The sequence below is a fragment of the Columba livia genome, chromosome 5, assembly GCF_036013475.1.
Source record: "Columba livia isolate bColLiv1 breed racing homer chromosome 5, bColLiv1.pat.W.v2, whole genome shotgun sequence".
Lineage (NCBI taxonomy): Eukaryota > Metazoa > Chordata > Aves > Columbiformes > Columbidae > Columba > Columba livia.
Window position 1 is genome coordinate 63997733 of NC_088606.1, and position 16665 is coordinate 64014397.

At 38.6% G+C, this 16665-nt stretch overlaps 1 protein-coding gene across 11 annotated transcripts in view; it reads right to left on the reverse strand.

Moving 5' to 3' along the window:
* Positions 1 to 16665, reverse strand: part of GAS2 (growth arrest specific 2) — an 89152-nt gene that overhangs the window by 42986 nt on the left and 29501 nt on the right. For all 11 annotated transcript variants that reach the window (XM_005499338.3, XM_065065483.1, XM_065065479.1 and 8 more), the window contains one exon: positions 8399 to 8540. In XM_005499338.3, coding sequence (XP_005499395.1) covers positions 8399 to 8540 — 142 coding nt within the window. The remainder of the gene's footprint in view (positions 1 to 8398; positions 8541 to 16665) is intronic.

A 16665-nucleotide genomic window follows, 5' to 3' on the forward strand; every position in this document is an offset into this window, starting at 1 on the left:
TTAAAAGCCACGTTCATTCTACCTACAACTACGTACACAATTCACTGCACATTATTTAAAGTCTACACTGAACACATTGCAACTCATTTCCACAACAGTGCTACTGTATGCTGTGAAGAATTCAAAGAAAAAGCAAAAATGAAGACTTCTCCAACACTTCCATAAAGTGGAAGTGTGGGCGGGGAATAACCTGATGAAATTTAACAAGGGAAAGTGTAGAGTCCTGCATCTGGGCAGGAACAACCCCAGGTTCCAGTATAAGTTGGGAAATTACATATTAGAGAGCAGTGTAGAGGAAAGGGACCTGGGGGTCCTGGTGGACAACAGAATGACCATGAGCCAGCACTGTGCCCTTGTGGCCAGGAAGGCCAATGGCATCCTGGGGTGTATTAGAAGGGGGGTGGTCAGTAGATCGAGAGAGGTCCTCCTTCTCCTCTACTCCGCCCTGGTGAGACCCCATCTAGAATATTGTATCCAGTTCTGGGTCCCTCAGTTCAAGAAGGACAGGGAACTGCTGGAGAGAGTCCAGCGTAGGGCAACAAAGATGATTAAGGGAGTGGAGCGCCTCACTTATGAAGAAAGGCTGAGGGACCTGGGTCTCTTTAGTTTGGAGAAGAGGAGACTGAGGGGTGATCTTATTAATGTTTATAAATATATAAAGGGTGAGTGCCACAAGGATGGAGCCAGGCTCTTCTCGGTGGCAAACGATGATAGGACAAGGGGTAACGGGATCAAGCTGGAACACAAGAGGTTCCACTTAAATTTGAGAAAAAACTTCTTCTCAGTGAGGGTGACAGACACTGGACCAGGCTGCCCAGGGAGGTTGTGGAGTCTCCCCTTCTCCGGAGACATTCAAAACCCGCCCGGACATGCTCCTGTGCGATCTCACCTAGGTGTTCCTGCTCCAGCAGAGGGATTGGACTAGATGATGTTTTGAGGTCCCTTCCAATCCCAAACATACTGTGATAAGGTAGGTGATATTACTGTCCCTATCTTATACATGGAAGTATGGATATAAAATACAAAAAAAGCACAGTTATGTAGGTGCTGTTTTTAAATACTTCCTGCCTGAACTCCAGGGTGTTTTTGAATTTCTTAATACTACATTTTGTTTGAAAGCAAAGCCAACATAACTAGTGATCCCATTACAAAGCCTGATATAGACCCTCCCACTGCATGTGGGACCTGACACTTCTGTGTCACTTCTTCAGACACCCTTCAGCAGAAATATCCAAATACTGTCCTTCAGCATCTTCCATCATTGTCCAGATGTCTTCAGATTTTTGCAATAAATGAGGCTTGTGAGGAGAAAATAACATACCAAGAAGAGTTTCCTTCAGTTCATGAACCATACCATACCAAGATGTTGGCAGAGCAAGGTCCTAAAGAGAACACAGCAATTCTAGGGGGAAAAATAGCCCATGACCACATGAAAAGTTGATGTAGGTATCATAACACTAATATAATAATATAGTATAGACAGTCTTAGTTATAGCCCAAGTACTTCACTTCACAGTATTAATACAATTTTTATATGAAGTTTCCTGTAATTTTTCAGACTTTCATATATGGAAGAAAACAATATTATTGGAGAATCACTGGCCAGTCCTCCACTATCAAATATTAGCAAGGTGAATTATCTGAGTAGGTGACTATAATCAGCTACCAATTTGGAAATGCAGAAGATACATGAGCTACACAGATCTACTGCATAAGACAACTGGAAGTATCTGCCTTGCCAGAGAATCTCACTGGTGCTATTTGCTTAACAAGAAACCAGCGTGAACATTTGGAAAGAGTGCATACAAGTCCAGCCAATTTTAGGTGTCCTGACAGCTACAGACCCTTTTGCTTTCCATCTCATTCATTTCAAATCCTCCCTATCCGCTGTTCTCACTGCCTGCATCTTTTCAAGTTACTTCCAGTCACTTTCTTTGAATAACCCTTCTTTTTCAGCTCCTAACAAGCTTTCATCCCTGCCCTTTTCTAGCTAGAACTTCCTTCTCCACACTGGTTCCATCTTGTTGCTGCCCCTTCCTCCTTTTACAGGAAATATGCTGATCACTCACCTCCCTTGGTTCTCCTTCCTTGTACTTCATTTGTTTCCTACCTGCTGTTCATCACATTTCTGCATCCTTCACTGCTCCCGTCCCCAGTGCCTGGATGCTCCTGGGAGCAGCAGAAAGAGCAGAGAACCAGCCTCTGCTGTCAGTGCAGAGACCCCGAGTATCCATAATAACAAATGAAAGGTTGGGCTGGTTGTGGGATTTTGTTTGTTTTTAAACCAGCAGAATGCCCAGCCACAACACAGAAATAAATTTCTTAGACCTCCCTGTCAAGTTTCAAGCCCTGGTTCCTAAAATATTTATAAACTGCTTTTAGTGAAGTCAGTTTTTCTTCTAAACATTTTTTTTTAGATATATTGGGCATAGCTGAATCAAAAAAGTGAATACAATTTCTGATTCTTAAACAATTTTTAGCTAACTAGAAGCAAAGAGATTTTCCAAAGTGTTTTAGTCTTCATTATCCTGGGCTTCCAATCGCTATCAGACTTCTCACATGGTTTTGGGAAGGTTTTTCAAAGGGTTGATCTTTTGATCCTTCTTCCTAATATCTTTCACTTTCTACCTTAATATTTTTAATACTTTTTCTTCTGATCCTACAGTAGTCTGTCTTTTTTGGGTTTTTTTAACATTGCTTTGACAACAATTTGTTCAACTTATCCCAAACATCCTTGCTTCTGTGTCAAAGAGTTATACTATGACATACTTTAATCAAGGCGTTGTGTTCCCCCATCCCTCATTTCAGCTTTATCACTTGTGGAAGCCTCAAAACAAAGTTTCAGACAGTACCTCTATGGATAGTAAAGAATTAATCTAGAATGAACATAGAGATCAACTAAACACTAAAAATTTAGTGGAATTCATTAATTTAAGATGCTAATCCAATGGTTATAACACAGTATCCAGGATGCTTCTATAGTCCTCAAAATAAGACATACTCAACAATAGTATGAGTTGTTTAGTTAAATGTTGTGAAAGATGGGACAAAGCCTTATTCTGATGCAACTACATGTGAAACTTAACATGCTGTTCCAAGCTGTAGATGTGTCACTGTGAAAGACTGGTCAAAATACTTCCATCTTGTAATATGAAATTAGATAAACTAGAGTAATACATGTAAAATATTTTAAAGCAATAAATATTTACTTGTTTTTTTGTGTTTGATTTGTTTCTTTTTACTTTTAAAAAAATAACATTAGAGATCAGAGGTGTTTGTGTGAAAGTCTATAATTTCCACTAAAATACTAGATGCCTTTGTTTAGAGAACCTGTCTATTAAACTCTATAACCAATAAGTTGCATCAAAAGAAGTCCATGTCACATTGTGTGTACACACGCACATTTACAGAATACACAAGCACAAAACATTAATACAACAGTATCATCCAACAACTCCCAAAACAAACAACACACTTTGGCATGCTGTCACTCTCGGTGACAAACCCTTTTCTTGCTGGGTGTAGTCTTTCTCATAGAAGAGATGCAGCATATTCACTGGTTCCAAATCCTATAATCATCCAACAACACTATGTTACCAACAAAGAGCTCATCACTTAAGCTTTAAGTTCACTTAACTAAAGCAATCATAGAAAAACTTACCATTCTCACTATCTGGCCAAGAAGAGTTTTCTTTGAGCATTACACTCTTTGGCCTTGAGCACCATAATTACAAATATCTCCACCAAGAATGCTTCCAGAAGTTGAATTACCATAGCTGCACGGATCTGCTGCCCTAAAACCTACAATGGGGAACTTACAAAATGTACGTATCATGGGAACAGAGGAGTTATAGTGTTACTTTTCTTAGATTGAAAAGAGTTAATGCATTATCTTCCGAGTCCTAGACATGGGACAAATTTTGACCTATGAGATATATAAGAACCTCATTCAAAGACACTGTATCTCGAGATTTGCCCAGATGAAGAAAATTTGGACTTCAGAGCATAGGTTTTGGTGTCAAAGCAGCTAATCCCTTCTTTCAACACACTAACTATAAAAACAACAACTATGGAAAGCATGGTAAGGTGGTTGATGAGTGCAGGGAGCAGGCAGAGTCACCCTCTGTCTTACAGCATTCAAGTTCATCCTTATACACTGTGTTGCTGTATTTGGTGCAGATGCTCATGTTTTTTCTGCAGCTTATACAACAGGCACAGTGTTCACCTTTTCTTTGCTGAGGGATTAGCTCTGAGAGTCTCCTGCTATGTCTCTGCATTAAGTGCAAAGGGTAAAATACATATAGATTGCTACCAGTCAGCTCTGGCTGCATTATAAGTCTCTATGGAAAGCGATATTTCCAATTCGTTTGTATTTAAAACTATGTTAAGGTGCTATAACATTCAGCAAGACAGACTGCACCATATTATACACTACTAACTGCAAGTTAGTTGTACAATTGCATTGTTTTAAAACTTTTGAGCTCTGTATTGATCTCTTTCAAGGACTTTTAAATTAACTCTGTGGATTAGAAGTCATAATTGTATCATATTGTATCTATTGGGATGACAAATACCACCTTTTTCTTCTCTTTGTTTTCAAGAAAGACTTTGATCCTGTTTCCTTGTTTAGCTCAGCTAGATATCCCAAATCCAAAGCATTTGAACCTGTGCTTAACTTCAAATAATTAAATCAATTACTAAATCAGTCCACAAGTGATGGACAAAGACATAAAGCAATGTTAGTAATTCTACTCACCTGCTCATCTGGATCAGCCCTAGAATGTTGCCACTTTGCTTCTAGGAACACTTAAGATTCCCATTAAAATCCCTCACCTGTGAGCTCCTCAGGCACGGCCGGCACTGCTTTCCTATAGTCTCTGTTTGACACAGTTCCATCCTAACCACAAATACCTTCACGGGACTTCAATCTCAGGGCTAAAAAAGTGGCTGTCGGAGGCATTGGTGTGCAGTTATATTTACTCTATTTCTGAGACTTCAGAACTCATCAGGATGAGAATATATTTTTAAGCAATTAGAAATAATAGCCATTAATAATTTCTTAGCTAGTATATATCTAATTTTGCTGATCTCTGAATAAACTTGGAACTTTTTTTTAAAATCAGGAGTGGCATAAATCCATCATTCCAATGTTTCAGTGTAATAAGTCTTCAAAATTACTTTTCTATTGTTAGAACAGAAATTTGCCAGAAAAAGGCCTCAGGAATACTTTATACAATACAATGGCATGAAGAAAATATCACTGTATGCATCCAGTTAATTAATAGAGTATTTACATACAACAAGGCAAGCAGAACACAGCAAAAGGGAATATAAAACTCAACCCAATTAAGAATATTAAGACAGTAAATTTCCTCAATATAGAGAGAAAATAGCTGCTTTATCACTAGCAATTTACACATCAATACAGGTTGTTAGACATAGGAAAAAACAACATAAAACCCAGTTACCTCTGTAACCATCATTTCACCACAACTATTTACTATCAAAAATAGAGCAGACTTCCATGAGGCAACACAAACACTTAGTTGGCATTCACACATGTTTCTCACCACTTTGAATTTTGCCATTACTTACCTTTGCCGAATTTTTATTTCCTATGCAGTGAAGAAATGATTTGTGGGAGAGAGGGGAACATAAAAGCCTTAGATTGGTAACTTTGTGATTCATCATTATTTCTAATGCATTAGAAAAACCTCAAATGAAATCAAAACTTTTGAAAGTTGTAGCTCAAACCAAGGAAGAATAGTAGCTTCTATTTTTATCATTTTTAGAAATGGCATGGCCAATATCCCAGTTTTCAAGTTCAGAAAAAGAAGTCAAAATATTATCAAGTCCTAATCCTAGTTCCAGCACCGTAAGTCTTTTCAACAGGTACATTCACTGATGACATCAAGCTAGGAGGAGTGGCCGACATGCCAGAAGGCTGTGCTGCCATCCAGAGACCTGGACAGGCTGGAGAGTTGGGCAGGGAAAAAATTAATGAAATATAACAAGCGCAAGTGTAGAGTCTTGTATTTGGGTAGGAAAAACCCCAGGTTCCAGTATAAGTTGGGGAACAACTTGTTGGAGAGCAGTGTAGGGGAAAGGGACCTGGGGGTCCTGGTGGACATCAGGATGACCATGAGCCAGCACTGTGCCCTGGTGGCCAGGAAGGCCAATGGTATCTGGGTTGTATTAGAACTGGGGTGGTTAGTAGGTCAGAGAGGTTCTGCTTCCCCTCTACTCTGCCCTGGTGAGACCACACCTGGAATATTTTGTCCAGTTCTGGGCCCGTCAGTTCCAGAAGGACAGGGAACTGCTGGAGAGAGTCCAGCACAGGGCAACAAAGATGCTGAAGGGAGTGGACCATCTCCTGTGTGAGGAAAGGCTGAGGGAGCTGGGGCTCTGGAGCTTGGAGAAGGGGAGTCTGAGGGATGACCTCATTCATGTTTATAAATATGTAAAAGGTCAGTGTCAGGAGGACGGAGCCAGGCTCTTCTCGGTGACAACGAATGGTAAGACAAGGGGTAATGGATACAAACTGGAATACAGGAGGTTCCACTTAAATATGAGAAGAAACTTCTTCACAGTGAGAGTGACAGACACTGGAACAGGCTGCACAGGGAGGTTGTGGAGTCTCCTTCTCTGGAGACATTCAAACCCGCCTGGACACCTTCCTGTGTAACATCATCCAGGAATGTTCCTGCCCTGCAGGGGGATTGCACTGGATGAGCTTTCGATGTTCCTTCTAATCCCTGACATTCTGTAATTCTGTGATTCTATAAACGGTAACACTCAGAGAAGGGAAACAACAGAACCTAGTTTTCAATCAGTGAAGAAAAAAATGAGTCAGTAATCAAACAAATGCAATACAGACATATCTGGTTTGTGCACTCCGTATCTGGGCTATTTCATTTTGCTTTTCCAAGCGAGGAATTAATCTTGAACATTAAGTTTCCAGGTGCGTTTTCACTCAGTGTTATACTGCGGTAGGCAAAGCACCATGTATGTATAAAAATTAACTTATTCAGGGAATGTTGGTATTTTAGTTATGCCAATTCGATCTCTGAACAAGATCTGCTTTTTTTTTAACAATGCACAAGAAAATTCTTTATAAACACACTCTCAGTTACATAGTTAACATATTATTGGAACAATGGCAAACTGCTGAGTTTATCACAGCAGTAAAAAGTCTAAATTCATTTCAGTGTTGAATTAACCACAGGTTCTTCTGTTTATCTCAGACATCAGAGGCCTGTGTTTCCTTCCTTCCTGTGTTCACAAGTTTCTTTGTCCTAGGCTATGTCCAACTTCTCCATAATTTCAAATCTTTGGAAATACAATTATTGTTTATCTTCCACATGATTTACCATGTCCAATAAAAAATTCATATTCAGGATTTAATTAACAAAACAGAGACATATAACCTCCTTGCAATCTGTCATTTGTATCTGTGATACTAATTTCTTCTCTGCCAAGCACTTTGTCCTGGGGATATAAAATAATTTAACTACAAAAAACTCACAGGATAAAAGCAGACAAATCAAAAAAATGGCTTCAGAAATAGTTGTGCTAGAAGAGCAAGATGGTAAAAGAAGGGGAATAGGTCACTTGCAACAGAGATAAGAACTTCAACTGGGCAAAGACCTTTTGAACAACAGAACAAAGAAGCCTCTTGATTCAGTACAGTCTGTTCATCTGTCTTCCACGGAAACTGAGCTGTCTATCGTCACAACTGCTTTACACTTTTATCTGAGTTCAGAAAACAAACATTTGATTCTTTTCATTTCATGATATTTGGCTGAACCAAACTCTCAATGTAATATTCATAAGTTTTCCTTTGAAGAGAGAAAAGTGAAAATGCTGAAGAATACGTCCTATTAGAACAGTGATTTCCTAAGCAGTCCATTTCTTTTGATGGAGCTGAAGTGCTAGTCGATCACCTGGAAAAAAGGTCAGTACAGGATGCAGAGAAAAATTGCGTATTTTCTTGCCACCCAAGCAACCCATTGAATCTGCACAAATAAATAAACATCTGCAGCCAAAACAGAGCATGCACTTGTGTCCTGCTTTCCTGAAACAGGAACGAACCATCTTATACGTTGAACTAAGGCACAGCATTTCATGATCAAAAAACGTGTGCAAGGTGAAAAATCATCTGTGTGTAAGAAATCATAGCAGGTTTTTTGTCTCATTTAAGCTCCTCTTAAAATTTACTTAAATGGATTTTAAATGATGTGTGCTTCATTTGTTCATGCTTCAGATAAGTGACAGAATTAGCGCAGTCAGACACAGGTCAGATTTGGAGTCAGGATCTACTAAGAGAGTTATTCTGCCTTTCACAGAAAAACACAAAAGTTATTTAAAATTACCAGCTACTACATAAACAAATACATACCCAAACCTTCCGACTCAAACAGGCAGGTATCATCCACTCCTACATCTCTGCACCAGGATAAGAAATTTGCTGTGTTGTCCCGTGCAAAAAAAGACCCTGAAGGAGCATTGGCTTTGCATGGAATCTTCCGTACTGGTAAGGTCTGAAAAACAGAGGTTCTCTGTTGAGATAATGATAAATACTAGCATAATATTTAAGTATTATGAAATCAATACACAGGTTTTGCCTAGATGGGTGATTGCCACCAACATAGTTCCTTGTCCATTAAAAAAATCCAAGTAAAGAAGAATGAGAAGCGAATTTACCAGCATGAAATTGTCAACCACAAAGTCATTTCACAAGCATCACGACAGGCTACACAATGTGAAGTTCAGAGCTGAATCAATATTAGCAGCTTCTTAGGAATAGTAGGACTGTGAGTGACAACAATTTGGGGATTTAGTGTTTGGTCCAGTTAACTGCATTAAAAAAATCCAACAAATAAAATTATAAAGGCAGACTTTTAACTAGGAACAGAGCTTCCCCAAAATTAAGGATGAATTCATTTCAGATCTACTAGTTCCTAGACCTATGTCCAAAATTCTGGTTTTAACAGCCCGAAATAATTGTAAATGTGGAGAGGGAAATAGACAGAGGAGTAGGCTTCCCAGTACAACAGCTGCTGGTAGCATAGTAATGTCAGTATTTAAAGACAGTTTAGAAACAGTTTATATATTATTTTATATTAGACATATGACAGCGGCAATGTAACTGCAGAATACACCTACACGCACAGAACTATTCACCTCTATATACCTGAGAAACCAAATAAACTCCAACTAGAATGGCTACAGGGATCAACACCATTCTACTCATTCTATTGGTACGGCAATGGGTGCTTATAAATTGCTTTAGACATACACACATGCTGTATAAATGTTTAGACCTATTCCTCAGATCACCATCTACCTCTCGTTCCCCAGTGTTTCTTATTCCAATTGCACTTCTTTTTACATTTTCCTGTTCTGCAAAAATCATGCTTCTGTTTCAAAATATTTAAAAGGAAACATTAACGCCTCCCTATTTTGTATTCTCAGAAAATACTGACTGGTTCTACGTGAGATTTTACAGAAAAATCCAAGTAAACCTTGTGTCATGAACACATCACCTCCTGGACCATCCTGGAATTAGAGAGGGGAAGAAGGAAGAAAGTCGCAAAGGCTATTAGACTATTCAATAAACCCAGTATAAATAAAAATCAATGAAACTGGAATTCTTCCAAGGGGCTCTAGATATGGAACAACCTTACAGACCAAAGAATAATGAAGTTGACCATTATTTTAAATCCCTCTCCATTCTTGACAAGGAGAGAGGAGGATATCCTGAGGTAAATTCTCATTATACTCTAGAGACTGCTTCACACCTTGAATTTCCCGTTGTGACTTAAAGCCTTCAGGAAGAAGTAATGCAGCATTTGTTCATCTTTGCCCCCCTATATCCTTTCTCAGAAGATTTTAATTGGACAAGTCTAGTAGTCTTAAAAGAGTACATGCTCTGTTAAAAGGAGTCACACAAAATTTTCTGGCAGCCTGCTGGAGGAAGGTCAAGTAGTCCAATCTTCACTTGGAGAAAAGCTGTCAAAACAAGCCTTTTGTTTCATGGTTTTCTACTAAAATCTTACATAAAACATAGCAAAAACCTTAAAGAAGTTCCTTCTTCAAAAAGATTTGCACAGCAAAGATGTAACCTGACCTTCCACCAGTGCAGAACTGGAACAAGTGTTGTGGGCAGGGATGTTCAACTGGCCAACAACAGCAGGAAGCAAGATGGGAAACAGGCTGGGAGCAGCAAGAGTTGGGCTGCTCCATGAGGGAATATAAGCCAGGAACTAAGTCAGAAACAGCAGGAGATAAAGCTGGACACAAGGCTACAGCACAGGCTGAGGCTCCAGCCATGAAGCCAGGCTGGAGATGTTATATCCACAGCGTGGCTGAGGCAAGATGGGCTAAGGTCAAGAGGAGCTCCTTGGCCATGGGCAGGTTGGGGTCCCAGGTGCAGCTGGTCATGACTATGAAGGTATTTTGGTTCCCTCAGGTCCTGAGAACAACTGTTATGTATTTCTTAGTATTCCAACAGAATCAATCCCTTCAGAAGTACACAGCTAGTAATCAACTCCAACTTCTCAAGCAGATTCAAATAAGTGTCATTTCATAGCACTGTATTTTAATGCAATTACATGAAACATCCACTCTGTTTACAACATACTTGACCATATTCTCACAGAACCAAACTACCAGCAGCTATAAATCAGTTTAACACCATTAAAATGAAATGGGATTAAATTATTTTCCCATATTAACTCTGCTTGGACCAGAGTCAAGTGACACATGGATGTTGAACCAAGTTAAAAGGTGAACAAAAGGGGACCAAACAAATAATATCAGACAAAACTATATTCATTGACATTTTTTATTATGTCCGATGTGCAGTACAAATCCTGGATGACTTTATAATGGATTAGCAGCACTGTGACAGGATAAGATGACAAGAAGCCACCTCTAGTATTCCTGGCACTTGTAGACTTGTGCATAAGCTGCTCAGAGAGCATGGAAAGGAGATAAAGCTACAGTTACCTTTTGTCTGCAAGCAGACCAGCAGTGTCAAATCATCTCACCTCCCAGCTCACTCAGTTCCCAGCTCTGGATTTTCCAGTGTCTATACATTACTTTGCTCTCAGGCTCTCCTTTGCAGAAAACTGGTGAGCCTTCTCCAAGATAAAACCTGTTTATAACCCCAGGAACAGCTTGGAAGGGCACTACAGGTGAAGTCATACCAGCTTTGTTTCCATCTACTCAGTTCTCCAACTCCAGCCCAGCTGATTCTGTGCTTTTCAGCCACTTTGTCCTGCCACATTCTCCAATAACCAGCCCATATTCTTTTGTGTCATGCTAAGGGTATTAAACACTGTTCTGGAAGTCTGTGATAAAACCTTTGTATTATACCAGGAAATTTGAACTAGGAAGACAAAAAACAAACTACACACACAAAAAAAATGTGCTATATGGCTAGTGGCTACCATCTGGCAAGAAGAGAAGACTTGGGCTCAGTGTGGGCACAACCAACCTGCTCTACTGGGCACTGAGCCCTGGAGGGAATGGCCATGGAAAACAGGAGCTGCTCCTTGGCACCGATGCCCTCAGCAGTACAAAACCAGCTAAAAGTGAGGAGAAAGCCAGGAGAAGCTTCATGCTGCTCTTCTAGCGGCTGCTGGGAAGGCATCGCAATGCCTGGCAGGAATGTAGAAAACTACAGTTTTCCCCTGGGCCACCGCTGCTCCCCAGGACTAACAACACACGAATAAATCTGGTTCTAAATATATAATGTTTTCGGGTTCAGGTAGACTATAATGGCTGAATATAGAAATTATTTCAAGAAAAGCAATTCAGAACAGATGGTTTATGTGTCAGAAATGTAGGCACTTAGAGTCAGCAAATAAACCATCTAAAACTTCATGTATGTAACAGACTGTCCATAAATTACGCTTCTGTACCTTGACAACTAAGACAGACCTTTAAATACATCAGTCACCCCAGCTTCACTGTGAAACTTAAGACACTCACAGAGCTTGCAATATTTTTTTTACAATTATAAAGATTACGGTGTCTTTTAAAAGTACATTTTTGTAGTAACAGCTACTGACAGCAAATAGAAGAGTCTAGGTACACAGTTATCACACTTAACTAATCAAACTTGTGTTATTCTTTGGTTTCATAGTGAAAAGTGTCTGATTAACAGGTGTCCTAAACATCTCAGGAGTGACAAACACCCAAATGTAAAAACAAAGCATGTCCTGAACTACAGAAGGAAAAAAACCAACATTATTGGAATGGAAAACAAAAGTGCTTTAAGTCACTGTATGAGACAAATACCACATAGATAAATATCTCAGGCACCACACGATCTCACTAAATTGCAGCATTCTAGACTTCATCCCATTTTCCACAATATTAGGGTCTTGCTAATGAGAGCAGCAAAAAAACCTCCTCACCATTCAACAACAGCACAATCAGGATTATCACAGAAATCATAGAGAAATACTTGTATTTTCTTATCACCTAATAAATTTCTCTACCACCTTCTAAATAGAAGGCTACTTTTTTTTTTTTTCCATATTTCCAAAACTGTCACTGTAATGTTCAACCTATAACATATGAAAGCTCTTATTTAAGATCGGTTTCATGCACAAATATTTTTTACTGATTTGTATAAATGGCCTGGCTATCTCAAAAGTGCTTTCTAACAGATCATTCTGAAGTAATTAGGTTTCCATATGGCAAAAGTGACTTTTGTTGACATAGTGTAGTATAACCGCAGTTGCTTTGAAACAGCAGTGGCCGCAATTACTCCTATCAAATATCATGAAAACAGTTCCCCAGTTACACTCCTTTTACAATCTTGTCTTGTTGATGTGCGTGCATGTGGTTTAATGCAGGATGTGAAAGTGTGAGTGAAACATATGATGCAATCCTGGAAAAATGCTGTCAGGTTCACTTCTGAACCCAAAAGGGACTCTCTTACATCCATGCTCTGAAATCACACTGAAAAATGTAGGTTTGGGGTACAGTTTTTCCAAAATGAGGGTCCACAAATGTGTGTTAAAGCCCCCATGTTTTCAATAGCAGATTTGAGCTACATTCTGAAGAACCCTAATCATCCTTGCCTCTTTGAATAGATGATTTCACAACTTTTTGAACTGTAACTCGCTCTTGAATAAAAGGAAAAAGATTTTGGTTGTTGTGGAGGAGGGTCACAGTTAGATAGGCAGTCCTTGGAAAAATTTGCTTTTATCGCCTGATGAGCTACATTAACCAAAATGGGAGGAAGAATTACACATGGAGACTGCAGTACCAGCTGTAGTCATGTCTCATGTGGCTATTTTGTGTTACATAAGCGTATATTCATATTGAAATTTGAGTATATCAGCTAGACAGATGTCTCTGTTTCAAAATTTTTTACGATTTTGCCTTTAACTTTGATATTGACCACAGAGCCATTCTTTTCCTTCTTAAATTCTTCCCTCCTTTTGCTCAGGTGTTCTTAGAAAAGCCCTCCTCCTCTTATAAAATCTGAATGAGCTCTTTAGGACAGGGAATACAAGAGAGAAGTTCTGCCACAAACTTCCCTGTAAATGGGATTTTGCTCCTTGGGTTTTATTAATTTGTTAAATAGAAGTGAACTGAAGCTCATTGCTACAAGAACTCACTCTTATTGAACTGTTACAATTCACCTCACCACAGTGACAATACACCTAGTCAACCATCATTTATTCAGTTGCTATTCTTAATTCTTCAGGAACTCAAACCTAAACCATTTGGGATCCCATTTATAAATGACAGAAGTGGTGTCCCAGCCATTCCAGCAAAGGAAAATTAAGTTTAGCTTAGGCTGCCTTGCAGTGCCAAAATTCAGGTTTAGTGAATAGCAATAAAGCACAGTTTAAGCACAGTTCTTCTAAGACCTCTGTCTAAAAAACAGGTATTACAGCTTTAAACTGCAATACCTACAAGGTAAAATAACTACTCCTTGGTAAGGTAGGCCCAGTTTTGTTTCCCCCCCTATTCAATTTACTGTGGGAGACACCACTTCCAAATATAACAACTGAACCAAAAATCAAAAGAATGTGCTAAACGCATATGCAAAATAGATAAAAGAGGTCTGAATATGGAAATACATATATAGAATTTGTCGCAGAGGTGAAAAAAAATAAGACCTAAAAACAAATACAATCCCTTTGCAGCCTCCTCGAGGCCACAATAAATGTTAAAAACCAGGAAAATTTAAGAAAAAAAAAAAAGAAATCACCACACACCATAAAGGAGAAAAGAAAATCCAAAGCTCAAGATGGAAATTTTGAGGGCTTAGGAGACATCAGTAAAAATTGCCAAACTTTTCAACGGACATTCAACCAGAAACAGCTTCCAGATTAATGAAAAATGACATTGCACTTAGAAAGAAAGGATCCCTAAGCAATTCACTTAACAATTGGTGAAACATTGTCTTTCAGTGAAATACTGTCTTTGCACTGTCACATTAAGCACTGTAGAGTGATATCATTTTAATGGAATAGCAGGTTGGATTTCAAGTTTAAAGACCATGTGTTGACCAGATTTTTATCCTATGTAATCACCACAGAGATCATCAAAAGCCAAAAATCACTCATTATCAACTTCCTAGATTCTAAGAAAGCATTTGTGATCACTTTGGAATACCTAATGGATTTATGATATGCCAATAAAAATAAGGCATCATCAAGGCTTTATATCAAAGTACAATGTTAAAATAAATACAGACCTACGTGAATGGTTTAGCCATGCTGTTAGTATCAAAGAAAACATTCTCTCACTTCTTCCACGTAGCATTAGTTTTAATTTCTTAGGAGTAAGCGTAGATGGGGAATATGCTTAATCTAACAACAATAGAGCTTTAAAAGCTAAAATTTTGTTTATTGCTTTGTTCTTCTAAGACCTCTGTCTAAAAAGCAGCTTATTGGCCATGTAGCAAAAGATTAAAACATTGTCATTCAAATAATAATAAATAGTTAACAAAAACCAATCTAACGGGAAGACTTCAAGTAATGGCAGCTGACACCAAAGGGCCCATTTAAACAAATCTCAGACCCTGCCCCTGCCCACTCCATTTGTGTCATCAAGGATGGGATTAAGTCACTATAGCCCAAAATCTTGGTGTCATCTATAAACTGACTTTCAAAACTTCCAGACATCTGACTCTATAACATATCTTTGCCTACGGACAAGCTCACTTTTATTAATAGTCTTTCAAAGATCTTGCAGAATTAATTTACAAACTCCAGGCACGTAGGCACCACAAATTAAAAGCCATTACTTCTGCTTATCTACAACCTGAAAATGCTAGCAGGCCAAACACAAAAATCAAAGTTGGCTTGGTTCTTTTTCTAATGCTATTATAGCATTAAATAGAGTGACTGCAATGAAAAATCAAAAAACCAAATAAGTTTATTAAAATGTTATAAATAGAGACACTAAGGTATGTCATGGCAAAGACCTCCTTGTAATGTCCCTGAAAACAAACACACAGGGCTGTACTTTATCCTTAGACCTCAGAATTTATCTTTAGAAAAGGATTTTAAAAATTGGTATTTCATAATAGGTGTCTTGGATAACACCTGATTAGAACAGAACAGGCAATTCTCACAGTTGCTTTTTCAGAGGACAGTTACACCTTTTCTTTGATACATGACCATGAGCTTTTCCCCATCACAACCACAGAAGCCAGAGCTGAATTAACACAGAGTTAGTTGAAGAACTGTAGTTTCTGAACTTCTCTCATTTGTATTGTAATTTAATGATGAAAAAACAGGAGGATTGCATTTGAGTAGGTTGTCTGTGGCTATTTCATTGTCACACAACAGGACCTGTGAATGCACATGGCACTACACGTATAAGTAACAATTTTCCATGAGATATACGCTGGTCAAATCTGAGTGGATTTTCATAGGACACATTTCAAAAAGCATCTTATCAACCCACAATGATTTCTTATCAGGCATCACATTCTTGAAGGGGATGTGACTCTCTCAAAATAAAGTTAAATATGAAAAACATTACATTTTGGCAAAAACGGCTCGTTTTAGCCTCAGAAATTTCGAAAGCATTTTTTCCCCTTAGTCATTCCAGAAGAACAGAAACTAAGGACAATGCTTAGAAAATTGCAGTCTGAAGAGCTGAAGTCCGTCAAAACACATTATACGTTCTAAAATTTCATATTGAAAGACGTTTCCATACTTTTACTTACAGCGTGGAGTAATATAGCTCAAATAACCAATATATATTTATAGCGGATAACTTTTCACTAGCAGTCTGGTAAGAAGCCATTCAAATTCCTTGATGTAATAATTATAATGTTGGATGTATCGTTGTCTTATAGTCGCGTCTCTTCTCCCTTTTCCTCCTGTTTTTTTTCTCTCAGTGACCAATCTCACACTTGGTGACCATGACCTTGTGAAGTGTGAGGCGGGATGAGGGGTTCCAAGCTCTTTCTGTAAGATTAATTCCAAATGGTGCTTTACCTAACATGAGCCAAGTGTCAAGGAAGACGGTGATAAAGATCTACACGCTCTAAAGGAAGACAGAATTCTTTCAGATGCTTTATCTGTTTGCTTTTTGCATTTCCAGATGTTTAACAAAGACACAGTTTTTATGCAGATGATGAAAACATTCAGAAAGAATCTCATGTGTAGCTCACTGCAG